At 42.8% G+C, this 27,764-nt stretch overlaps 1 protein-coding gene across 1 annotated transcript in view; it reads right to left on the reverse strand.

The window, feature by feature from the left end:
• Window positions 1–7,935: 7,935 nt before the first annotated feature.
• DAAM1 (dishevelled associated activator of morphogenesis 1) overlaps window positions 7,936–27,764 on the reverse strand; it is a 159,535-nt gene continuing 139,706 nt past the window's right edge. The window contains 7 exon segments of the mRNA XM_042469934.1: window positions 7,936–12,593; window positions 14,231–14,401; window positions 19,235–19,366; window positions 21,641–21,701; window positions 23,505–23,612; window positions 24,691–24,859; window positions 26,524–26,612. Of these exon segments, the coding sequence (XP_042325868.1) occupies window positions 12,384–12,593; window positions 14,231–14,401; window positions 19,235–19,366; window positions 21,641–21,701; window positions 23,505–23,612; window positions 24,691–24,859; window positions 26,524–26,612 (940 nt within the window). The 3' untranslated portion in view covers window positions 7,936–12,383.

The raw sequence follows: 27,764 nt of genomic DNA on the forward strand, positions 1-27,764 counted from the left end.
CTCAAAGGTGCGACAAGATCACTTTACATAAAGTCCTTATGTGAGTGATTGTATGTTTTGGGCCACAGTTTACAGTGGTGTCAGTAAAATCTGTAAGGGTTTATGAGTACTGCAGAAGCAACCATAAACACACACAGGGGTTGCAGCAAGCAGAGTCACATATACACATTGTTTGCACAGTGCTGGGTTCAGCAGAGGATGGTAGAGTGCAACAGCCACTATTAAAGCCATTATCAGCATCAGACATGATGGAGACTGTCACACTAGGAGGGATGTCACTGTCCACATCCCTGTCCTGTCTCCTGCGTGATGGTACAAAGGACTTTTCAGATGACATCTGTTTATTTGGGGCATATCCCATTCAGAAAGCAGGAGTGACAGTGATTGCACAAAAGACTTTCATATGACGTTGCCTGATCCTGTCATTGTCCCGTCATTGAAGTGGCATTGCCCAGCATTTTGCATTAATGATAGTTCATGTTAAGCAAAGCCACTTAAATGATCTGATAATGTCAGGATCAGCACTATGTTATGAAATGCTTTCGCGTGATCGCTGTCATGGATGGGATAAGGACACGACACAAAAAACACGACACAAAGGGAAGGGAATGGTGGGTGGGGGGTGGACGGTCCGCAGTCTTCTCTCCCGTTAGGTCTGGACCAAGGCAGATGGGCTGGAGGGAGGGCTCTTTTCTTCAGGAAGCCCTGATGGAGCTGGGTCTGCCTGGTCAACTCCCTCATAGGCCGGCTGATGACAGTTATTGAGGGAGGATCTCTTCTTCGGCCGCCTGATGTGAGCTGGGCCTGCCTGGTCAACTCCCGCATCGCGAGATCCAGTTCTAGTCTCTTCTCTCGGGTAGCCCTTGATGCTGGCCTGCCTGTCCATCCTCCACTTCCTGCGTCTACTAGTCTCTTCCTCCCTATCTTATGGAGCTTCTCCTTCAACTCCCCTCGTAGGCCAAGTGGTTATCTTCTCTTCTTCCTTCTCCAGTTTACCGTATGTCTCTTCTCCTTTCAACTCCTCATAGCTGAGATGTGCAGTTTATGGAGGGAGGAGTCTCTTCTTCCAGAGCTCCACTGATGGAGCTGGGCCTGCCTGGCTGAGGATTGTAGTTTATGAGGGAGGTTCTCTTTTTCCAGGATATCAGCCCTGATGGAACTGGGCTGCCTGGTCAACTCCCCATAGGCCAGAAGATGACAGTTTTAGGAGGAGTCTCTCTTCTTTTTCGGCTAGCCCTGATGGGCTGGGCCTGCCGTCAACTCCCTCACAGGCCGAGGATAGCATTTATGGAGGAGATTCTCCTTCTTCCAGGCTAGCCCTGATGAGCTGGGCCTGCCTGGTCAACTCTCTCATAGGCTGGAAGATGACAGTTATGCAGGGAGGAGTCTCTTCTTCAGTCTAGCCCTGATGGAGCTGGGCCTGGCTGGTCAACTCTCTTGCAGGCCGGAAGATGACAGTTATGGAGGGAGGAGTCTCTTCTTCCAGGGTGGCCCTTGGGAGCTGGGCCTGGCTGGTCACTCCCATCCCTCGCAGGCCGGAGGATGGCAGTTATGAAGAGAAGCCCTCCCTCCGGTCCATCTGCCTTGGTCAGGCCTCAGAGGGAGAGAAGAATGCTGGACCGGATTCCCTCCCCCCCTCACCATTCCCTTCTCCTTTTGTGTCGTGTCTTTAGATTGTAAGCCTGTGGGCAGGGAACTGTCTGTTATCCCTGTATTGTAAAACCGCTCGGATCCCAGTGATTGGGCGTATAAATAAAACTATTATTATATTATTATATATTATTTATTGATTATTATTATATTATTATTATGGAGGCAGGAGTCTCTCTCCAGGCTAGCTCTGATGGAGCTGGGCCTGCCTAGTCATCTCCTCATAGGCCAGAAGATGACAGTTACAGAGGAAGAGCCCTCCCTCCCTCCTTCCAACTGTCACTTCTGGACTTAGTGGGAGCGAAAGGACAGGCCCAACAACCATCGGGCCTAAAGAGAAAGAACCCTCCCCTCCCTCCTTCCGACTGTCATCTTCTGGCCTGGAGGGAGCAAAAGGATAGGCCCAACACCATCAGGCCTGAAGAAGAAGAGCCCTCCCCCCTCCTCCAACTGTCATCTTCTGGCCTTAGAGGGAGTGAAAAGGACAGGCCCAACGCATTGGGTCCGGCCTCGATAAGAAGAAGAGCCCTCCTCCAGTCCATCTGCCTTGGTCCAGGCCTCAGAGGGAGAGAAGAATGCTGGACCTGATCCCCCCCCTCACCATTCCCTTCTCCTTTTGTGTCATGTCTTTTTAGATTGTAAGCCTGAGGGCAGGGAACCCTCTGTTGGAAGCCCCCGGATCCCAGTGATTGGGTGGCATTAAATAAATCTTGTTGTTGTGTGTTGTTGTTGTTAAAGGCAACCTCCCTCTGAAACAAATTGGCATGAAATCCCATGATAGGTTCTCCTTGTGTGTGTCATGTGCCTTCAACTTCTGGCAACCCCATAAATTTCATAGGGTTTTCTAGGCAAGGAATACTAAGAGTGGTTGGCCACATCCTTCCTCTAAAATATAGCTTTAGGGTTAATGTAAGTTAGAATGACTTGAAGGGAGACAACAAACCACAATGCGTAGAAAACATTCTAGAAGGTGATGATGATGACAACACAAGTTTCACTGTTTCAGAAACTAAAAAACCAATGGATTCAAATTACAAGAAAAGAAATTCCTGTAAACATTAGAAGAACATTTTTACCGCAAGAGCTTTTTCAACAGAGGAGAAGGCTACCTTGGAGGGCGATGGACTCTCCATCTTTGGAGGTCTTTAAATAGAGGTTGGATGGGCATCTTTCAGGAGTGCTTCGGTTGTGTATCCCTGCATGGCAGAATTGGGCTGGATGACCCTTGTGGTCCCTTCTGATAACATTCTGTAATTTTTTGGAAAGGAATAAACACCATTCAGAAAGAAAAGCTCCGCAGGCCGGAAGGAAGCAACTCTGCCCACAGGATGGCACTGCTGCCTTTTGCTAGACTAGGCAATCGTGTTTAAATTAATTAGTCCTGTTTTGTTTTGCATTTTTAAGACTACCCCCCGCCCAAAAAAAAATCTTCCTAAGCCTTACAACCCAGCACAGAGGATTCTCCTGAAAAGTAGAGAGGGTGTGGAGGAAATCCTCTCATTCTTTATCACACCAGGGGTAGGCAACCTGCGGCCCGCTGGCCGGATGCGGCCCGGCGAGGTCTTGGGACCGGCCCCAGCCCAGTCCTGCACCGATTGCCTCCGGGGCCTTTGGCCTCTCGTGCGAGGGAGCATGGTGGGGGCAATTGTCTATAGAAGCCTCAGAAACATGCATTTAATCTTAACATTAAAAAAAAATCAGCAAATTTTTTTTGGAGTGTCCTCCATTTTTTTAAAAAAAGTGTCCTCCATTTGAAAATTTTGTCCTACATCAGTCCCAGTTTATTTGTTTATTAAAAAATAATTTAATTATTTTTGGCTTCGGCCCCTCAGTTGTCGGAGGGATAGCAGCCACAGCCCCCGGCTCAAAAAGGTTGCCTACCCCTGATCTACACCTTGCCTTATGTCCACACACACACACATTAAATCCTCAGAAAACGGCCCCAGGGAGCAGAATTTGGCATGGGTTTGTGACAATAAATTTATTAATACAGCTGGAGGCTATGGTGAAGCAAAACAGAAGAAAACTAGGAAGAACAGGTGAGGTCCATTCAGAGACACGCATCCCCTTGTTTCCTAAGGCATTAGGGCTTCTTCTTAGTTTTTGGCATGAGCAGGATTGGAGCTTAAGTCTGCCACCCTGCCACCCATTGCTGCCATGCCATAATCAGAGATCATAGAGTTGAAAGAACTCCAATGGTCATCCAGTCCAACCCCCTTCTGTCATGCAGAAGACACAATCAAAGCACCCTGACAGATGGCCATCCACTCTCTTTAAAGACCTCCAAAGAAGGACACTTGACCACTCTCCGAGGGAGTGTCTTCCACTGTCGAACAGCCTTCTTACTGTCAGGAAGTTCCTCCTATAGTTGAGGTGGAATCTCTTTCCATTGCTCTGGGCCTGTTCTCTGTAGCATAAAAAACAAGTCGCTCCCTCTCCTCAATATGACATCCCTTCAAATATTTAAACAAGGCTCATATCACCCTTAACCTTCTCTTCTCCAGACTAAATATCCTCAGCTCCCTGATCGTTCTCATAGGACATGTTTCCAGACCCTTCACCATTTTAGTCCTCCTCCTTTGGACACGCTCCAGTTTCTCAATGCCTTTCTCAAGTGTGGTGCCCAGAACTGGACACAATATTCCAAGTGGGGCCTGACCAACGCAGAATATGAGTGGCACTATTGATGCAGCCTAAACCTGCATTGGCCTTTTTAGTTGTTGCATCGCACTGTTGACTCATGTTGAACTTGTGGCCTATAATGACGCCTAGACTCCCGTTCCCTTTCACATGTAGTCTCATTCAGCCAAGTGTCCCCCATCCTATATCTGTGCATTTTATTTTTCTGCCCTAAGTGCAGTACCTTACATTTCTCCATGTTGGAATTCATTTTGTTAGCTTTGGTCCAACTTTCTAATCAATTCAGGTCATTTTGCATTTTGATGCTGTCCTCTGGAGTATTAGCTACTCCTCCTAATTTGGTGTCATCTGCAAATTTGATAAGAATGCCCTCTATTCCTTCATCCAAGTCATTGATGAAGATGTTGAACAGCACTGGGCCCAGGACAGAACCCCACTGGACATCCAATCTGGTCACTTCTCTCCAGGATGAAGAGGAACCCCTTGGGTTTGGTTGGTCAACCAATTATAAATCCATGTAGCAGTTGTACTGTCTAGCCCACATTTTACAAACTTGTCTGCAAGAATGTTACGGGGAAGCTTGTCAAAGGCTTTACTGAAATTGAGATATGCTACATCTATAGCATTCCCTTTGTCTACTAAACTGGTAATTTTATAAAAAAACAAAAATCAGATTAGTCTGGCATGGCTTGTTTCTCAGAAACATGTTTTGATTTTTGTTATAATGGTATTACTTTCCAATGTTCACAGACTCCCTGTTTTATGATCTGCTCTAGAATCTTACCTGGTATTGATGTCAGATTAACTGGACGATAATTGTTGGGATCCTCTTTTTCCCCCTTTTTGAAGATAGAGACAATGTTTGCCCTCCCCCAGTCTGTTGAGACTACTCCTGTTCACCAGGAGTTTGGGGACCAGTCGTGTCACCCCCCCCCTTAGGGTGTCACCTGGTGCAGTACGTACACCCCATACAGACTGCATCAGGTGGAATGGGGGAATGCATTTATCAAAGAGACACTATCTATTTCGTCCATTTTTAAAATGAGGTACAATTAAAGCATCTCCCTTTACTAGGCTTCTCCACTCATACCATAAGTATACCATAGATGTCCCTCACAAAACAGAATGATGCACGAATGCCATTCTACGCAGAAAAAATCCTTTCTGTGGAGTTACAACTATTTAATGACACACATGCAAATATCTTTGGGCAGAGATAGTGTCAGTTGGTATCTTCCATGCCAATAAGGTGGCTAAGCTCCTCTGGGCTTTAGTTCCTTCCCGCCACTGGTTTAAAACCTTGGATAACTATGTTTAAATTTCAGATTAAACCCCAGAATGATTCTACTGTCCAAATGACATGGATGCCACAGAGAAAGAGGTGGGGAGGGAAAGGCCTTGTGTAACTGGAAAACAGACTGTTGTCAAGTTCCTGATTTCCCGTCCTTGCTTAGCTACGTATCACCACAGTCATCAAACTACCTCTAATCTTTGGCAAATGGTCCACAAGAATGTATGTGTGTGTGTGTGTGTGTAGTAAATGGCACACATATGATCTGCTGGGATTTGGTTTCAGGCACACACATTCTCCTGTGGATACCAAAATCCATGGTTGCTCAAATCCCTTTAAGCATAATGGCACAGTGAAATGGTGTCCTTTATATAAAATGTTAAAAACAAGGTTTGGTTTTGGGATTTATACTATATTTGAATATTTTCAAGCCACAGATAGTTGCATCCGTGGATAAAAAATCCGTGGATACAGAGGGCTGACTGTATTTAATCCCAAAACATCCACTTGGAGGTTTCAGAACAAACTGGAGTCTTGCTAAAATAGTGCCCAGTCTTGTAGCACCAAATCAAAGGAAGATACTGAAAGATCATTTTTGCATTTGTGCTTCTATGGTGGCATGGTCTTGCACATTAAGCACACGTAAATTTGGAGGGTGGGACAGACTGTGGGGGATTATGCAATTGCCTAGCAGAGAAAAGCTTACGCTCTTCATGGGTCCTGATAAAAGGTCTGTTCGTATCACAAAGCAAGGGGTCTAAGAAGGCTGACAGGCTAGCCACTATGGTGGACAATTTATTCGTTGTTGCTGTTATTTGCCGTCATGTTGACATCAACATGTGGCAACACTATGCATGAGAGACTCCCAAGAGCCCCAGTCATCACCTACTTTGCTCAGATCTTGCAAACACAGGGTCTTGAAATTGATCTGTTGTCCAGTCTCTTTTCCTGCTGCCTTCTACTTTTGTTGCTGCTGTTAACATGCCTTCAAGTCATTCTTGATTCATGGAGACATCTTCATGACTCCCTATCCTCCACTGCTGTGCTTAGGTCCTATAAATTCATACCGATGACCTCCCTCATAGAGTCTATCCATCTGGCATGCAGTCTTCCTATTTCCTCTACCTTTCCTAGCATTATTGTCTTTTTTAATGAATCATGCCTTCTCATGATGTGGCCAAAGTACAGTGCACTACGGATCCCTCTGCGTAAGGGGAAATCAGCATATGCTGAAGCCCCATAGGAACTAATTACTTCTTCCGGGGCTCACAACAGGCTCTTCCAGCGTGGCTTTCAGCGTATGCTGAAAGCTGCATACGGCGCGCCTGCATAAAATGCAAGCATGCTGTATGACAGCCTCCATTTGATCATTTTGACTTCCAGGGAGAGTTCAAGCTTGAGCTGTTCAAGGATCCATTTGTTTGTCATTTGGCTGTTCATGTTATCCTCAGCACCCTTCTCCAGCGCCACATCTCAAATAAGATGATTTTCATTTTATCCACTTTTTTCACCATCCAGCTCTCACATACAAAGTGACAGGGAATGCCCTCTACCTTGTGTTGTGTGTTTTCAAGTTGTTTCCAACTTACGGCAACCTTAAGGTGAATCTGTTACTGAGTTTTCTAGGCAAGATTTGACCAGAGGTGGTTTGCCATTGCCTTCCCCTGAGGCTAAGAAAGTGTGACTTGCTGAAGTTTACCCAGTGGATATCATGGCTGAGCTGGGAATCAAACGCTGGTTTCCAGAGTTGTAGTCCAGCACTCATGCTAGCCTTTTCTAGGGAGCCATATCTTCTTATGATACTGCAAAGTACAACAGTCTCTGTTTAATCATCTTGGGCCTCATTCCCACTATCTTTTAAGCAAGTCGGTTTGAACCAGTTTAAATGACCAGCACTTGAACCGAAGCACTGAAGCGATTCGGAGAGGGGCACTATGCACGTATTTTTTGATAAATTGATTCCGCGCAAGTGTGAACCAGATGTGGATTGGAATCGATTTAAATTTGCCCTTCAGTTGGCTGGAGCGGGCCCAATTTGAATCGATTCATTCATGAATGTGAACCGCAGTGGGTTATTTTACAGGGGAAAATGTGATTGGGGCAAATGTAGTGTGAACCATGCTCTGCTATCGAATCGATCCATCAATTCAGATCACAAATCAATTTATTTGTAAGTGGGAATGAAGCCTTGGCTTCTCAAAAGAGCTCAGGTTCAATTTGGACCCATTTATTCATCTCTTTAACAGTCTACAATTAACAAATAACTGATATCGTTCATTTAATGCTGCCAACCAACCACATCTAGAACTCTGAAATAAAATTTTATCTTGCACACAAGAGTCTGAATATCCATGTCATTATGTACACTCTTTATTGCATATTACCGTCTTTTTAAAAAAATGTACAGTCTCATAACATATATAGCATTTCCTGCTACCTAAAAAAAACATTCCTTGCACCTAGGCACCACTACACAGTTTGCTACCACTAAGCTACATTAGGATACTTCAATTTACAAACTATCACCTTTTTTTGTCTTTTTTTCCTTTTCTTTTTGGCATGAATTAAAAAAAATCATCTTTTTTTTTAAATTACACACCTAGGAGAGACACAGAGAGGAAACAAAATTAAAAAAGAAAACGGAAAAGGAGAGTGGCTACTTCCACCAGCACCGGTCTAAACAAATGGCACATGGAATAAAACTTATCTGCACACAGACTCCTGATTTAGAAAAAAAGAAACAGATCTAAAAGGAATGGCAAGGCTTGTTGTGAAACGTATGTGATCTGGAAGCACAAGGAACGGTTTTCACCAATGTCCGGCTTCCCTCAGTTTGTAATCTGTTTCAGCAGCACTGAATGTCTGGGACTCCAAGGAGATCCAGTGATCCACTCTGCAAAACAAACCCAAACTCACCTTTGAACACTTCTAAGGTTTTGTACAGCACAAACACGATTCAGAGCCTGTCCGCACTGCAGAAAATAATAGTTTGACACCATTTTAACTGCTATGGCTCAATGCTGAGGAGTTCTGAGAACTGTAATTTCGTGAGACATTTAGCCCTCTGTCAGAGAGCTCTGAATCCACAATAAACAATAATTCCTAGATTTTCATAGCCATGGCAGTTAAAAGTGGTGTCAAACTGGGTTATTATCTCTGCAGTGCGGATGCAGCCCTAGTCAAGATCAAGCTGACCCAGGTTGATTCTAAGTGCACTAAATGCCAGTAGAGGTTTTGGCTGAGGTCTCACACTGGATCACTGTGATGCACTTTGCGGCTTGAACCCAGATCCACTGTGAGGCAAGAAAGGAACTTTGTGTTAACTTGTACACGATCCTAAATAGATCAACCACAGGCATTGCAAATGGGCTACAGATGATCTACATAATCTCTTTTAGGTCTCATATTTCAATCGGTTTTGACATTTATATCAACAGGATCGGAGATGCTCATGAAGCAACAGTCCCCTGGGATGCTCCTTCGTATGGACGCATCTTGAATGACTTTGCCTCGCTCCCAATAGGATGGTTAAAACTGGTTGTGTGACTGAGGACTGCTTTGCTGTGTACGCATTTGATCTAGGGCCAAGGTGGGAAACATGTAGCCCTCCAGATGTTGTTGCACTGGAACTGCTATCATTCCTACCAAACACAGCTAGCAATGAGGAGAATTGCAATCCCGTAACATCGTCCCTGGCTTAGTCAAACCAAAATTAACACCGCTCCTAGCAGGGATTGCTTGGGTTAGTGCTTATTTCTAATACAACATTAAACGCAGGGTGGTCTCTTGCCATCTTTTTGTGGGCAACAGGTAAAAAAAAAATCTGTCTGCGGCAATGATGGAAAAAGGTTACCTAGTATTTTGTGTATGTCTGGAAGTCCCCTACCACCATCTAGCAATATTTGGAGAGCCAAAAAACTGGATCAGTAGCCTTAATCTCCGCAATGGAAGATTCCGCCTACAGGTCATGCATGGCCACAGGAAGGTGCTGAATTTTTGAATGTCAGCCCTAAGTCTGTCAGCTCCCTTATCCAGACTGAATCAGGGCACAGAAAATTATTATTATTATTATCATTTGGACCATACCTCCCCAAATCTCTCCACTCTTCTGGGCAAGGAGATTCTGAGAATTACAGTGAAGAAAAAAAATATTTTCCCAACCTCTGGACCGAATATTATGTGAAAAGTCCCTTTTCTTTTCTTTACCAAACCAGGATATTGCTGGATTTGCTTTTTTGTTGTGTTTAAAATCTCAATCATTTTTAAATGCAACCCTTTGATCAGCCTGAACTCTTTTTAAACATTAAGCCCTAAAATTGTACCCAACCCAATTTCTTCCAGCTATAAATAATATATATATATATATAGAAAAGAGAGGCACTTTAGTTTAAGTAAGTAACAGTTATGATCAACTCGGTTGCTTTCTTTTGAGACAAAGTGCTGTATTTGAGTCTCTGCACGCTGCAGAATTTTGCATTCTTGCTGCTTTTACCAGTTATTTGGAGAGCGACCTGCGCATGCCGCACATCAGAGAAATTGTACTGAAGACCAACAAAATTGTGGACTAAAGAAAGAAAAGGCACACACACCTATACAGACATACACTCGCATAGCTCTCTGTAGTGTGATTTTTTTCACAGCTTTTACATTGCATTGGGATAAGGGGATCCCTGCATTTTGTACAAACTTGTTTTATATAAAACCACACATTTGCTGTACAATACAAATGGAGAAAAAACGAAATGCCATTCCATTCCATTCCCTCTCCAGTTAATATCCTTTACAACACCCCCCCCCACAAGAACAAAACAAAACAAAACAAAAGCACATTTTTGCAAACAACATCAACTATCTAGTGCAAGAGGGAAAAAACTCAAAATCTCCACAGGAAAGAAAAATAAAAGTAAACCCCCATTCATTTTCAGATTACAATATAATGATGATGGTATAAAAGCCGCTTAAGAGAAAACCCACAAATAAATAAAAGCGGAACAAAACAAAAAGTAACAGTCCCCTATATTCTCCATAATTTAAGAACATTAAGCCATGCTATAAAATTGGCATTTTTAAAACACTTTTCCAATTTTTTTTGTATTACTATTTTTTTTTCTCTTTAAATTATTAATTACTCCCTGAGCAATCTGGGTTTAGTAGATTTTGGATCAACATCTTGACAGGTAGTTCTGATTACAAATCTGCAAGACAAATATGAACAGCAACATGTTTTTTGAGAACAACTCACCCTCCCCTTGGCTCTTTACCTTGCTACTTTGTACTATAAATTAGGTCCCTAAATCCCTCTTCCTGGACACCAGGCCCCTCGTAAAACATTTTATAGAAGTCCCTCTCCAACAACATCTTTTGAAATAAAGGGCTCTAACCCTGGGAATGAGTTTTGCGCATGTTTAGATGGATGAAGTGAAAGCATCCAAGTGGAGTAATTCCATGGGGCATCAATTTCTGGGTGTTGTGGTTCATGGAGTCACCAGGAGGTAAACTTCACCCATGGACATGGACAAAATTTGTCCTCCTAAGGTCTGAACTGTAAACAGAGGAAGAAGGCCTGAGACACAATTGGTCTGATACGGATGGAGGAAGAAGGGCATACCCAACTATTTGGGTATGGGACGTGCTGAAGGCCTCTAAATTTCACTTTATGAAGGCTTCTCAAATTTTGTTTCTGAAGGCCTCTGAGATTTATCCAATGCTTGCAGATGTGTCCCTGCTCCCCAACTCTCAAAATCAGACAAGTGTTGCAATACAGAACTGGCCCAATCTTGAGTCAATTCTGGCCTATATTTACAGAGAATACAGTTTGTCTTGTTGGACAAGGAATGGGAAATGAAAGACCCAAGTTTTTTGTTCCATTAAAAAAGAAAGAAGAGAAAGAGAGTCCCACCCCAACCCCAATTCCCCCTTGCCCTCAGCTAAGAAAATGTACAAACTCTATGTAGGCCTTCTGACAGCAATTAAAGGTTCCTCCAAGAGTTTGAAGATGCTGGGAGAGACACATTTTCCCATTTTGAAACAGAGGAGGAATTGCCAAAATGGGAGGATTTTTTTCTACAGAGATACAAATGGAGACCACCACACACTAATCATGAGAGATGTTCAAGTTTCAAATAGTAATAGAAATGAAAACAGAACAAAATAAAAAAAAAAATAGTTAAAATTGCCCCAGCAACAGTTTAGACTGGACAAATGCGGTTTCTAACGGACTTTTCCAACATCCATGGTCCCCAACAGAGCTAACACACCCAAAAGATCATCCATCCAAGTCAAGATGCTCTTGTGCAATGTAGCACAGCAGACACCTGTTGTGTTTCCCACCCGCCCCCTTTCGACTCTTGCTTTTCCAAATCTTTTTGTCAAAATACAAAAGGACCTCATAACAAGCATAAGTAAGTAGTCTTGTTCAACATCTGACTTCTGCTGGGCATGGTTCTGCCTCTTTCCTGCCTCTTTCTTCATCTGCCTCCCTCGTCAACAGTTGTGCTTTGACAGCCAAGAAGGTTCTCTTTTTTGTTTGTTTGGAAAGCTACCAAAATTGATAGAAACGGGAACACGCATGCAGGCCAGACTTCACACTTCCCATCTCCACACCCATTCAACCAAATCTGTATAATACAGCATGTCGGTGCACACACACACATTCACACACATTAAGACACACATACACATTTGCCATAAAAGAGGGAGAGCGCCACTATTTGACAAGGCAGAAGGCCAAAAACCCTGGGCTTTTCCAGCAGGATACTGATCAGTTTTCTTTTTTAAACACACTTAAAAAAACCAAGGTAGTTCAGAAGTTGAGTTTTGTGACAGGCCGCTCGCGGCTGCCATCAGCTAGCTGGTTGGTGACGCGTTTGCGGTTGCGCTTCAGTTTGGAAAGGTCTTTGTCAAAGACTTCGCCGGATCGCAGAGCTGAGACAAGGTCATCAAACTCTCCACCTTCCTCGCTGTTTTCTTTCGCTTTTCGGGCCTTGCGCTCCCTCTCTCGCTGCTCCTTGAGCTGAGATGGGGGTGGGAGTGGGAAAAAAGAGAAGACGAACAGTTAACAGGGATACTTTTAACACCAGAGAGTGTTTCTGTACCTCTACAACAACAGGGGACAATTTCCCCACAACAGTCTCCCCTCACAGGTTGCATCCTTACCCACAGCAAGCCACAATACCTCTATTTTCCACTACTGATCCTTTCAAAATAGTGATAGGAAGTGATGGTTTGTCATTTCTTGTCACCATTTTGAGAGCAACTGCAGAGGAAAATGGAGGTATTTGGGAATAGTATTGGATTTTGGGGTACTGGAAGTACTTTGTGTGTGTGTGTTTTCATGTGTTTGCAGGGAGTGTCCTGTGTGGTGTTGGGTGAAAACAGCCTGAGAACTATGCTAACTGAAAAAAAGAGTGGTTTGGGGGGGCTTTGGGGGACTGGTGAGGGGCTTCCAGTCCTGAGTGAAAGTGTATACAAGGCAGTATGGAAATGGAGCTCTGCTTCATAGTGAAGCAATGGCTTTTGCAAGTCCATGATGCCCTGATAAAGTGTCTGGAAAAAGTGGAGCTAGGGCTCATTTTTGTCTGGGAAAACCATCACCTGGTCAGGGAGCCCTTCTGCCAAGTCTCTCAATGTGTGGCCATTTAGTGTGGACAGCCAGAGGTGAGGGAAACGCACAGCACTCAACTCTGACTTCAGATGTTGAGCTTAGGCATCAGAACAGGGATAGGAAGGCTGAGCCACAACAGCGATGGAACATAGATGGGACAAGTTACTTGTATGAACAAAAGGTAAAGGTTTGCCCTGACATGAATGTCTAGTTGTAACCGACTGTAGGAGGCGGTTCTCATTTCTGTTACTAAGCCAAAGAGCCAGCGTTGTCTGAAGATGACTCCGGTGGTCATGTGGCTAATGAATGCATGGAATACTATTCTTTACATACCCAAATTTATGAACTACAACTCCATAAATTGGCCAAGCTAAGCTGGGGAGTGCATAGGCAAGACTCTGTCTCAACAAATGTTCTCCATTGTATCTGTAATGGTGGCTGTCCATGCTGCCTGGGAGATTTTGGGTGGTGAAGTTTGGAAAAAAGAAAACTTGCCAAGCTCTGCATTGGATGAAAAGTATTTCCCAAGGCCTTGGTTGGCGAATTATTTATTCAAAGGGTGTTTACAGAAAGCCAGTGAAGAATGGCTAAGTAGGTGCTTTGCATGCAGAAGGTTCCAGATTTAGTCCCCATAAATCCCATTTAGTCCCCATTATTGTTATTAGTGGTGATGTTTTTGTTATTAATTGGGAATTCATAACAACATCACCACCACCAACAATAATGATAAATCCCTCAGGTGGCAAATGCTTGGTAGGTAGTTTGGAAAAGTGTGGCTAGTTGGAACTGGCAACACTAGGGTAGATGAGTGGATGGTCAAAATCTGTATGAGGCAGTTTCCACAGTCCAGACAAGTTCCTTTTTTGGACTACAGGATCCAGTACCCCAGGGAACCTTTCCAAGATCTGGCAGCTCCTCATGCTCACATCTAGTACACATTATATAGTTATGGGTCTCCTTCTCACATATGGGCTGCCACAGCATGGTAACAGTGACCGCTTATCTCCCCACTGTTACTCCCAGATTCTCAAGTCTTTGGTCCTTACCTGTGCTTCCATGCGTGCCCGCCTCTCCTCTTCCTCTTTTCTTTTTCGCATGTTTTCGTTCTCTTGTTTGGCTTCATTCACAGCTTGAAGGAATTGGTCAAAGATCCCAAAGAACTCATCTGGCTGTGTCTTACCCGGTTCTTCCCCAAAATGCTTCACCGCCTTGGTGAACTATAGAAAAGAAATGATCAGGACTACTGCAAAAACCTATTGACCAAATATAACACTCACAAATGTACCTTCTTTTATTTAATTAAGTATCTATTTTAAGAAGGAGACAAGCCCTCAACTGGCCCATTCTGCTGGCGGTGGAGTGGGTGAGGAGATGTAAGTTTCTCAAGCTTTTAGGCAAAACAACTAGGGGTAGGTTTGAAATACAAAATATCTCTATCTCACTTCAAACCCCCCCCCCCCCCTCCCAGGTAATGATCACTTTACAATCTCCTAACCAACATGCCCACACCATTGAGATTTTGAGGCTTGAAGGCCTTTGGCCCTCCCAAAATTTTGGAATCCAACTTCTAGTATCCCCAGTCAGAATAGTCAGTGGATAGGGGTTCTGGAAATTGAAGTCCATCTGTATGAGGTATCTGGAGAAAAAAAGAATGAAACCCACTAGTGTAAGGAGGTCAGTGGTACTAATCTTTGATATTTCCTGTTGTTAAAAGTTTTCAAGTTGTGACTGCCTGTTATTATGAACCACAGAACTTCAGGCAGAAGGAAAGACCTAGAACAGGAGTATCAGAATACATGGTGGCCACCAGTTGGCTCCTGCATCTATTAAAGTTTACAAATTCAACCCCCTCCTCAGTGGTTTAATTCAGGAGCTATCTAAGCTTTGGTAGACAGCATCTCAGACTAAGGTCTAAATTCTATTGCTAGCCCTAATTCGAGTGAAGGCATTGGATCAGTTGGATTTACCTATGTATCAATTCAACATTCAAGAACTGATTGAATGAGTCAGTTGGAACAAAACAACAGGATTTCAGCCTATAACCCATACCTAACCCTAGAACTACTGACATGGAAGCTCTCAGTCATCACTGGCTTGAGGAGAGAAGGAAAAAGGCAAAATAAGCTAGAATCTAGATTAGAATGTCATTTGAGATATCAGGTCATGTAAACAAAAATTGCCCATTTAGATGTAAAGTCGAAGGCTTTCATGGCCGGCATCCATAGTTTTTTGTGGGTTTTTCGGGCTATGTGGCCATGTTCTAGCAGTTTCTTTCTGACGTTTCGTCAGCATTTGTGGCTGGCATCTTCAGAGAAAATGAAGATGCCAGCCACAGATGCTGGCGAAACGTCAGAAAGAAACTCTGCTAGAACATGGCCACATAGCCTGAAAAATCCACAAAAAACTATGCCCATTTAGAGTTATTACAGTTTTCTATGTTAAGGTTTATTTAGAGAAACCCAAAGCAATTTCCTCCACTCATCACTGCACAGTTGCCTATAGGAACTAAACCAAGCACTGTACATAAAACAAATAATATAAGCCCCATTGTCAAGTTTATGATAGTGAAGTTGAATACATTCTGATCCCCCTATCTATGGCATTGTGTAACTGTGGTTTCACTTTTCCCTAGGTCTGGAAATAAAGGTTTTTCTGGGCATCTGGAAGTCCTCCAGCACAACTTTATGGTCAATGAAAATTAATCCATGGGTTAAGAAGGGATTGCTCCCATCCTTACCCTGTCCGTCTCCCGTCAATGGCACCTGTCATTGTATTAACAGGAGTTTCCATTAATACAAAGTGACGGGACCATGCCACTTCACTGATGGGAGAAGAACATAATAAGTGTGATGTCATTTGATAATCTTATTGTGATTGCATGATAAGAATGGCTGAAGGATGGGATAAGGACAGATGTCATCTGATAATCTTTGTGCAATCATGTCAAAAAGACAAGGTAAAGATGGGAGTGTTCTGCCCTTTATATCCAATGTATGCTGGAGGTTGACTACAGAGTCATGCTGTAGGACCTACACATGCCAAAAAACCACCTCTATAGGCATTTGAAGTTCCTCCAGCATGATTTTATAGTCAGCTTCTGCCAGAAATATAGTGCTTGCTGTAACCTGTGATTTCTGCTTATCTGCGGCAACCATGGGAATGGATCCCCTGCAGATACAGGGGTCGGACTGTACTTCAGGGGAGGGTGGGAGATAAAGATCAAGTGAAATACACCAGAATGAAGAGAGAAGTTTAAAACAGGCATTTCAGCCCAGCAATAGAAGTAATGCCAGATGAGAACAAATTTAAATGATCAAGAATAGCAGAGATGAAAGGGCACCATCAGGCAATGGTAGATATAATTTGTATTTACAGCAAGAGGGCAGAAAATGAAGGGAAGGTGAACATAAAGAGAAAGACGAGTGAGAGAGTTGAGGGGGAGCTAAAATGTAGAGGTGCGGCTGTCCAGGGTTCTGTAGGGCTGTGATGTGGCCACAGAAACCCTGACTGTTGACCTTGATCCCACTTCATTCCAAACTTTGGAGCCATCACAGATTAGACCCCTTCTCTCCTCACTAACCCCCCTCTTGTCATGTCTCCTCCTCATGAACCACCTCTGCCATTCCGAAGTGGTAGAGAAAGTCACACCTCTGTTTTTGCTTACTGCCTTTGATTTAACTAGCTTCTCTTCTTTTTCTTTTTTTATTAACTCAGGAGCAATAAAGCCAAACAGAGCTCGCTATTGCTGCACAGAAGATATAAAACTCAAACACATGACAAGGGAGAGGGGAAGCTTGCACTTTCAACTTCTCTTTGAAGGTACACTCTTATATGTTATTTATTGTTGCCATATGCCTTGGTATTAGAACCAAATGTACTAGTGAAGCTTTGGAAAAATAATTCTGTCCCCCCGCCATGCCTTTTTTGAAGGGACCTACATCCATCCAAGCAGGAAGTTTCCGAAAACAACCTTGAAGTCCATATAAAGTGTTTTGGGATTCGTTCTTTGCGAGCAATACTGCTGGTTAAAAATCAAAGATAAAGCCTGTGAATGATACATGTTTCATGATATCATGGCCAGGAGGAACAAAAAAACACAGGGATGCATAATGGTTCAAGACTCACACCTGTGTATTGCCTCAGTCTTGCTGTTCCTCTATGGCCACTAGGATGGATAGCATTTTTTTTAAACAAAGGAACTAGATGAATTAATTTCTAAATCTAACATTATAGGAGTGGATTTCCATTTGCTCAGTGGAGGTTCCCTTCCCCAGTGCCTCTGCATGCCCTCAGATATTCTCTGGAGAGTGCTTCATACCCCTTAACAGATTTAGGGTATGCAGAGTGCAGAGGGAGGGACTGAATCTGTAAATGGTGTTTACTGCATTCCGTACAACCCATGGACAACAGAACTTTAGAACTACCCATGGCTATTGGTATTTTTGGAGTGTGTGCATGGGGACAGGACAGAGAGGGGGATCTGAACCTACAAAATGGTGTTTTCTGCTTTCAAGACAGTGGAGAATAGAACCACCAGTGGCTATTACTATTTTTGCATTTCCTAATTACACGCATATCCTGTCTTTTCTCCAAGGAGCTATAGGCATAGCCACATGTACCACCTGGGCTGCTATACCTGTGCTCTATCTGAGTTAAAGTCTAACAGAAATAACAACTGTTTATATAAAGAACAGCCTTACACAGATTTTAGAAAATCTGGATCCAAGGATGATCGTGTTGGCAGCAAAAGGGGGAGTGTGGAAATGTTTAGGTGAAATCACTGCTGGCAGTGATCAGAAATGTGATCATCACAATGGGTTTCTCATGGGTTTTTTTTGCAGAAAATGTTTTATATTAAGATAAATTGGTGGGAGCGGGATGAATAAATGGAATGCTGAAAGTGATTTGGTGGAATGTCTGAAGAGATTTGAATAAGGCTGGTGATTGACAGCTGGTATAGTTGAGTGGGGAATTAGGAGAAATTTATGGGGTATGATTGTATAAGTGAGGATTGGAGTTAAGAGAGTCAGGTATAGGAATTAAGGAGTGGGGTTTAAGAATCTGAATTAGTAGTTTTTATAGAGAAGACCATGAGTGAAAGTGAGAGATCTGCTTTAAATGTATCAGATTATTAATCTGTTTGTTATGTTTAAGTTCAGTCAATTAATCAATCATTTTATTATGGTCATAGACCAGCACAAGATATTCCCCCCCCCCCCCAATGAGTTAAAATTTGACTGAGTGGCACAAAATAAAAATTGGCATAAAGCAGACTAAATATGTAGGATAAAATGTGGCAAGGTGGGATAACATACAAAATGGCATAAAATACAATAAACATATAAGGTAAAATTTAACAAAGTAGAGTAAAATTTAAAGTGGCAATAAAAATGTTATGTTTAACTTCTGTTATAAAAGTATTTTGTTTTGGTGGGTCATGTGCTTTTGGCCTCTGGGAATGTGCTCTCTCTCTCTCCCTCTCTCTCTCTCTCTCTCTCTGTGTGTGTGTGTGTGTGTGTATATATATATATATATATAGAGAGAGAGAGAGAGAGAGAGTTCAGACAAGATGTTGCAGGGGCAGCAGTGACTAGAGAAATTTAATGTCCTGTGGGGATAAAAGTTGCAGAATATCCTGCACAAAAATCTTGAGGGCACTGGTTGGTGGCCACAGCAGTGGGACAAGAGGAGGTCTTTACACTGGTGGCAGAGGTGGAGATAAAGAAAAACCCTTACTCTTTGTGGAAACAGCAAGATTGTGGAAACCTTTACATACAGTGGCAGCAGTGATTTAGAGAGAACCGTACCTCTGGTGGGAAAAGTGGTGCAATAAGGGGCAGGATCCTTACAATCTCAAAGCAGCTGAGTGAGAACCTAATGAAAAATTGGTCTGTAACACACCAAGTGCTGGAGAAGAATTCACATTCTCTCAGCCTCAGTTAACCAACTGTAAAATGGGAATAAATCTCATCATAACCAGACCTGCAAAAACAGCAAGAACGTGGAAATATCTGGAGCCACAGAGGACTCTAACGGATGTTTCTTCTTACCAGTTCTTTGGCTTCTACCAAAAGATCCTCTACATCAGAAAAACTGAAGCTGGCCACGGTAATGAACTGGCTGACGACAGACACAAACTTGTCTCCTGGGTGGGAAGGCTGAGTTTTCTGGTATTCCAGCTCCTTGGGGAAAACAATTTGATTACAGTCACAAGATCATCAAGTATAAAGACAGAACTCTGAATACTAAAGTGAGGTTAGTCCAAACCATTGTATTCCCCATCACCATTTATGAGTGCAAGAGCTGGACAGCAAAAAAAGCTGATAGGAAGAAAATAAACTCATTTGAGATGCAGTGCTGGAGAAAAGTATTGCGAACACCATGGATGGCCAAGAAGACATAGAAATGGGTTCTAGAACAGATCAAGACTGAATTCTCTCTAGAAGCAGGATCACTGAACTGAGGCTTTCATACTTTGGCCAAATCATGAGAAAGCACAACTCATTAAAATAGATAATAATGTTAAGAAAGGTAGAGGGAAGCAGAAATAGAGGAAGATCACATGCTAGATGGATGGACTCTATTAAGGAGGTCACAAGCATGAATTTACAGAAACTAAGCAGAACACTGGAGGACAGGGAGTCTTGGAGATGTCTCATCCACAGGGATTTGACTCAAGAGCAGTTAACAACAGCAACAACATTGTTCTTTCATCCACAGGGTCACCATGAGTCGGGATTGTCTCAAGAGTGGTTAACAACAAACAAAGAGCAAATAGGGTCTAGAACTTTCCCTAGAAGTCAAGATGACTAAACTGAGGCTTTAATACTTTGGATCTATTATGAGATGATGTGACTTGTTGGAAAAGACAAAATGCTCAATCGGAAGACAGGAGGAAAAGAGGAAGACTGCATCACAGGTGGAAGGACTCTGAGCTTGCAAGACCTTAGCAGGGCTGTGAATAACAGGTTGCTCTTGGAGATCTCACATTTATAGGGTTGCCATATGTCAACTTGATGGCAAACGACAACAATCACAATGACAAGAACAGCTAAGGCCCTGCTGAAAATGGAAATCCCCGAGGAGTTTCATCTGACACTTGGAACAAAGCCTTGGAGATATATGGAGTCAACATAAGGAAGAAGGGAGTCTTTAGAGGACTCAAACATTAAACCTGTTCAAACTTTACATGATTTTAAAAACTCAGGACTTTAAATCAGAAAAGAGTGGCAGCGCGTTAAGATCAAACAGGTCTGGTCCATCTCCATGGGTGTCCGGGAAAGCTGCCAGCAACACTGACCGTAGCTGATAACAGAGCCTTTAGTTCAGTGGAAGTAAAGCAGACCCAGCAAAGAAGCAGTCCGAGGGCAGGTCAAGAATACAAGCCGAAGTCAGGATTCCAGAGATTCCAACGTTCTGAAAGTCAAGCCGAAGTCAGGATACTGGGAAACAGCGTAGTCAAACAGTCCAGGGTCAAAACAGCCAAGAGATAACGAAGTCCGGTCCGAGGTCAAGGTAACAGAGAATCTAGATACTATGAGCTAGCAGCAATCACGCCGAGGGATCATGCAATAAACTCTAGCAACCAGCATTAGTCTCTCTCCCACTTAAGTAAGGGAAACTCTCCCTCATGCCACCTGAGGCTGGTTGGCTAATTGCCTCTCGGCAATCCTCTGTGATCTGCGCCTGCAAGAACTCTCGGCTCTTCTCTCTTTGTAAGAAGGCACCTGCAGGCAAGCTTCGTCTCCAGACTCACCACTAGGCTGTGGTACCGAAGGAAGCCTCTCTGTGGCACTAGGACCTGGTTGAACCTCCTCCTCTGGGACTGGAGGATCACAGCTGGGACCTGGCAGGGCAGGAACAGCACCTGGCGTTGCCTCAATCAGCCCTTGCTCTGGAGGAGGCTCATCCTCCTCCTCATCCTCCGAGAGCTGATCTTGGCTGGCCATGACATCGGGTACACATATGAAAAAGGGCACATGGCAACAAAGATCAAAGCTTGGGAAATTATTTTTCTTTACTACAAGCCCCAGGTTTCCCAAGGAAACACAACCAGTAGCCCAGCTGGCTGGGAATTCTGGGAGTTGCAGTGTAAACAAAGAACCGTTTCCACACTCAGCTCACAGTGTTAAGGCCACTTGAACTTCCAAAAGCTTAAATATTACATCTGCATCCACTCTGTCTATGCCAAACAAATGTTTTTCTTTTTTAAAAATTCACATGATCAAAGACACAAAGGAAAGCTATTCAGGTCATTAAGAGTTCTATAAAATTGTAGCAAGAAATAATGAGATGCAGGTCAGGAAGGAAAACAAAAAAGAAAAGAACCTGGCCTCTAGGAAGAGAGATAAAAGCGACTTCCTTCAGCTTTCCCTCTTTCCTCTCTAAGGACAGATGCTAGAGAAAGCTCCTTGAAGTCACAGCAGGGGACCATTAAGTGGGTAAACAATACTTACCGTCTCCACAGCCCTCAGCCCACTCCTCAAGGTGCCAATTTCCTTTTCCAGCTCTGTCATGCTGCCAGGGGGAAAAGTAAAATGGAAGCATGTTAATTTTTCAAGCTGTTTTTAGCCAGTTTCCGGAAGGCAGCTCTAAAGCCACCTTGGGCTTCTCCCATTGCAAATGATTTTGGATTAGCATGCTGCATATCCATGCTGACCACAGAAGGCCTTACATTTCAAAGAGGTCATGTCAATCTGCATTCTGTAGAGTGGGAAAGCTCCTTTTTAAAACTACAACTCTCAGAATCCCCCAGCCAGTTCAGCCACTACTTCTTAGTGTCCCCTGCTCAGGTTGAGTGTTGTCTTGCCAAATATTACCAATTATGAATGTTGATTTTTGATTCCTACCAGAGTTTGCAATTCAGTTGATTTTACAAAAATATTGAGGGAAGTTAGACTTAGTTTATATTAGTGAGAATTTCTTGATGCCTGCAATTGTGACAATTTTCAAAGGGGTAGTTGTGTTAGTGCAACAAAAACAACCAATGCTTCTGGGGCACTCTAAAGATTACAGTGTGAGCTATTTTGTGCATATGGTAGTTACAGCGTGAGCTACCACATGCACAAAATTCAGGTATGAACACATTACACCAGTGGTTCACAAATTGTGGGCCGGGACCCCTGGGGGGAAGGTGTGAGTGAAAGAATGAAGTAGCATGACTGAGTGTGTAAGTGAGTGTGGTTGTGTGTGAGACATATGTATAACATTTACATGTGTTAAGTATTTAAATAAAACTATCCTAATTTGAACAATGTTATCTTGTTTAAATGTGCATATACTGTATTCTTTCGCACATGAATATGCAAATGAATATATGCACACCGAAAAAACAAAATATTTTTATTCACATACTGTGTCAAGCAGGGGTTGCATGACATCCACATGTAGATGTAAAAGGGGGTCACAAGGATAAAAAGTTTGAGAATCACTTCTCATCACACATATCCATATCTATACTACTTACATTTTGGAGGGGATTGTCGGTATATTTTTGTCCCAGGCTGTGTAAAATGTCCCAGGTGCATGCAAAGAGGAAATGCTGACTCAGAGGAAGCAGTTGCAACATGAGCATGAAGATGGGTCATACCAGTTCCAAACTGCACTGTCATTGTGGCTACATGACAGGAAGCTGATGAAACACCAGCAGGGGGTTAGATCAGAATCCTAGCTCTGTTTATAAAGATGAATGCTCCAGTTCAACATGTAGTGGTGTGAATGTTGGTTGATGGTGGAGCATTATGCTGGTTTGTGTAAGTATTGCTGTATCGTGATTGTAAATATTTGCAAAAACTAAGATTAAAAGCCTCTTCAGAAGAACCTCAGCAGTTGTGAACTACCTCCAGATTCTGGCTGGCAGTCTTTTGCGTGTGAACTCAGTTTTTCCCCAGTGCTAACAAAATCTAGTTATTGTATGAATTGTATATTTTGTGAAGGAACCCCAACAACAGAGCAGTATTGGCAGTTCACAAAAAATACAAGTTGAGTATTATTTATCCAAAATGCTTGGGACTATTTTTTTGGGTTTTGGAATACTGTATTTGCATATACTTAATGAGATAACTTGGCGGTGAGACCCAAGTCTAAACATGAAATTTACCTATGTTTCATATACATCTTATACACATAGCCTGAAGGTAATTTTATACAATATTTTTAAAAAATTCTGCATGAAACAAAGTTTGTGCACGCTGAACCATGAGAAAGCAAAGGTGTCACTGTCTCAGCCACCCATTCTGGGTTCTGGAGCATTTTGGATAAGGGATACTCAACTTGTAACAAAGAAATAAACATACACACAGATGTCACACCCACACTTACTTTACTTTGGCAGCCTCAGGAACATCTTTCAGCTCTTCATGCAGGTTGAGAACTTTGGGGTATTTCTTTTCTACGATGGTGATGAGATAGTGCAACAAGGTAATGTTCCTTTGATAAAAAGAACAATAGTGGTAAACAAGGTAAGTATGGCTGTAAAAAAATCGTTGGTGATTTTTCTAATTCTAATTTTCTAATTCTAACTCAGAAGCAAATGCATAAGTACCCTGAATAAAGCAACAGGTCTCTTAAAGGTTATCCTGAATCCCTCAAAAGCAACTGGCTGTATGGGTAAGCCAACAAGTTAGCAAACCAAAATCTATCCCCCAAAAGTTTCAATTCTTTAGACTGAGGTCTCTCTATTAGGATTCCCTGGAACCCTGGGGTTCTCCAAGAGATTGTGACTGAAAAACAACAACACATTTGGGGTGTGTGTGTGTTGTAGATAAAATATTTTAAAATCTTAATCAGATCAAAGCCTAGAGCTTTAATCTCACTGCCCCACTCATAGGGAAGCCACCAGACACTACTGAAGACTAAGGAGCAGAAAAGAATGCACAAGAGGTCCATCCTTTGAGAACATGCCAACAAGAGGTAGCAGGGTATTGTGATTTTTGGATTATGATTGTGGGAGACCACAGTATGAATCCCCATTGAGCCATAGAAACCTCTTGGGTGACCTTGGGCAAGTCACACTCTCTCAGCCTCAGAGGAAGGCAATGGCAAGCCCCCTCTGAACAAATCTTGCCAAGAAAATGCTTGGCAACCATAGGTTAGAAACAAAAGGGCACACAAAACAACTATGGTAACAGTGAAAGAAGCGACAAACACCACATCAGTCTGAAGAGCATTCTGGGAGTAGGAGAATGTACAATGACACAAAGACAAGAATTAATTTGCAAGGCAATCCATTTGATTTTGGAGCTGCTTTTCTGAATCATCTTCTGAACACACACACCAATTTCTCAACTAGAAGGAAACAGTCATGCCTGTAACAAGCAGGATTTCAAAGGGCAAAGCACGATTCATGCAGCAGGCTGAACTGTTTCCCACAATTATTTATCCTGAAGTGCTTGGAGGAAATGAACAACAATAGAGTGGAAGGAGGTTTCCCTTGTTCCTCACAGGCTCTTCTCAAACTGGAAACAGACCCAACCCAAATGTACACTCCAGGGCGGAAGCAACTCACTTGTCAATGCTGGATTTGGTGTCTGCAATCTTGTTCAGGCTAGAGATTTTGAACCCATAGGCATTCCCTCTCTGGCCCTTATTCATGTAGTTGCCAAAAGCCAAAACCACCTCCAGTAACTGTTTCAGGCTTTTGCTCTGGAACGCTTCCGTGGAAGCAGCACGGATGGCTATGGAGTGCAAGAAGAAAGAAATCCTGTTTTACAAAGGCAGCCTGACTGTACTGCAGGCGTTAAAATACTTGGGCTAAATCTAGACTACACCCACTGAATGAATGGAACTCGTTCAGCCAACATTTAGGTAAATCTCATAGAGTTGGTCTGCATTAGTTGGAATGCTCAACTGGATTTAGCCCTCTTTATTTGGATTAGGGTGGACAAAGTGTGGTCTTGCAGGTGCTGATGAACTGCAGCTCCCAGCATTCTTCATCCTTGGCTATGCTATCTAGGGCTGATGGCAGCTGTAGTCTAACATTACAGGAGGGTTGCATTTCAGCCACGTGACTAAGATATTAAAATATAAAGGAACATAAACAACATCTGCAAATAGTATCACAGCAGACAGCAATGGTTCCAAGAAATGATACATGAAAATCATGACTGCACAGAGGGAAAATAAAAAGATCTATGATACCATATCTGTCAATTAATACAACATAAGATTTCCATGACTGATAATAAAAAAGATATTTGGCTTGACTACTCTACATGATAAATAGATTATGCACCTGAGTTTTTCCAGCACCATAATGTGCCAAACTGTTACATCACACGGATCTTATAGCACCTTTGAGACTGAAGCTGCATTGCAGAAATAATCCAGTTTGACACCACTTTAACTGTCTTGGCTCAATGCTATGAAATTCTGGGAATTTTAAGTTTATTGTTGCACCTTTGCTCTCTGACAGAGAAGGCTAAATGTCTCACAAAACTACAATTTTTAGAATTATATAGCATTGAACCATAGAAGTTAAAGTGGTGTCAAAGTGGATTATTTCTGCAGTGCAGATGCAGTGTTGGTTTACTCCATGCATCTGAGGAAACAGAACAAGTTGACGAAAACTTATGCTACAATTTCTTTCACTCTGTTAGTCTAAAAGGTGCTAGAAGATCCATTTGCATGCTGATATTCCAGACCAAATTGGCTATGTCTCTGAATGTTACATCATAGGTTCATACAGCAGTTCATATTTATCTTTCACTACCAAAGGAATTAAGTATGATGCACAGGGCTGGTCAAAGTGCAGGCCCAAGATGTGTGTAAGTGCATGTAGTGTCCCTAGGATGTGCCCCATAGCCATTTGGGGAGGAGGACAAAAAAGGATGAACTACTTCCCCAAAGACTACAAGAGAAATGATGACTACAAGAGGTATGATGTATCTTTATAATAACTCCTATTTCACATTATTTTAAACTCCAAAATATGCTCATTTTTCAAAACCAGAAGTGGACATCTATCTGTTTCTGTGTTTTGTTCAAGTTGCCTGTCGGCTTATAGTAACCCCATGAATTTCATACGGTTTTCTTACACTCGCCTTTAGAGTTGCCATAAATTGGAAGTGACTTGAAGGCATGCATTAACAAGAATAAAAGAAGCTAAGAGCCATAGCTCACCAGAGAAGACGATACTAGTGGTTTGTAACATGATGCTTCAGCAGTGACAAACAAAAAGAGAACTGAGGGATTTGGCGGGAACTGGCATAGGCATGCAGAGAAGGAGGGTGAACTTGAGCCAAAAATGGCTGTCTCTTTTTCTAGAATATTTTGACCGTTTCTGCATAGGAAGAGACCAACTCATGCCCCCGAGTCATAGAGACCACCAAGAAGAACCTACCATCCACTTTGGGTTTAACTTCAGCAACTCTCTCAGCAAACTTCTTCTTAAAATACAAAGACTGCAGTCTCTGCTGGTAATGGTTTATCCTGCAGGAGAGGGGGAAAGAAGAGGCATCTTGGGATGAGTGGCTCATAAAAGATCTCCGGGAATATAAGTCTCGCTAGTTAACTAGGACTATGGCTCTCTCATTCCTTCTGGATGTGTTGGACAATTCCCACAATCACCCATGCCAGTCTAGAGGCTGCAAGATTGAAGAAGGCTACCTCAAAAGTGAGCCCTGAGGCTGCATCTGGCCCAAGGTTATTTTTGCAGCCCTTGATCTTTCTAGACTTCCCTTTTCCTGGTCAAACTAAATCAAATTAAATTAAAAATGGGAGAATTACCTCTCCTGGCAATTCTTATTTTAAGCAGGTTGCACCTTTTCCCATTGTTGAATATTGAAAAACTTCACCAATTTTTCAAAATCAGAAGTGGATATCCAGCCATCTCTACTTATTTTCCTTCCTTCCTTCCTTCCCTCTCACTCTCTCTTTTTCCCTAGTTCATGGGGGGTTATATTTGGCCATCTGTGCAGCCTTTTGATAGTCCCAGGGAAAGAAAACAGGCTCCTGAGTTTGTCACCATTTCCCAGCTTAAGTCATCCTCTGTGCTCCACTCTTCCACTGTGTATACAAATGCTCATGGTGGTTTAAAAATTCATACAATAAAAAGAACTACTACCCCTACATCCAGCCTCCAGCATAAAACACTTTGGAAGATCCCTGCTAGACAACTCAACTAAGCACAGAGGCTTGTTGACAATGAATAGGTGCTTACAGAATGTTGAAATGCCATCAGGAAAATAGCCAAGCACACAGCTCCCAGGGTAGAGAGGACCAAAGGCTTGTCAGCTGGCAGAATTATAAAAAAGGCCCTTTGCCACATATCCACCAGCTGAACTCAGCAGTGGGATGGAGAAAGCACTTGCTCTTCCCCAAAGATCTTAGGGTCAGAGACAATCAGGCAAGAGCAGCTTTACTGAGAAGTGTGTGTGGGGTTTCCCCCTCAACCAAAAGATGGGTGATGGGGAAAGAAATCCCTCCCTGCAACAAGCAGACACAAGTCAAAGTATCTACTTGTGTATGTTCTACAGTATTGGAAGCCATTTTGGGTCCACTCCCATACTGGGAGAAGAGTGAGATATAAATCAATCTAACAAACATGGTGGTCCATGAACCAGTGGCAGTCCTTTGTGAATT

The sequence above is a fragment of the Sceloporus undulatus genome, chromosome 1 (assembly GCF_019175285.1).
Source record: "Sceloporus undulatus isolate JIND9_A2432 ecotype Alabama chromosome 1, SceUnd_v1.1, whole genome shotgun sequence".
NCBI classification, from domain to species: Eukaryota; Metazoa; Chordata; class Lepidosauria; order Squamata; family Phrynosomatidae; genus Sceloporus; species Sceloporus undulatus.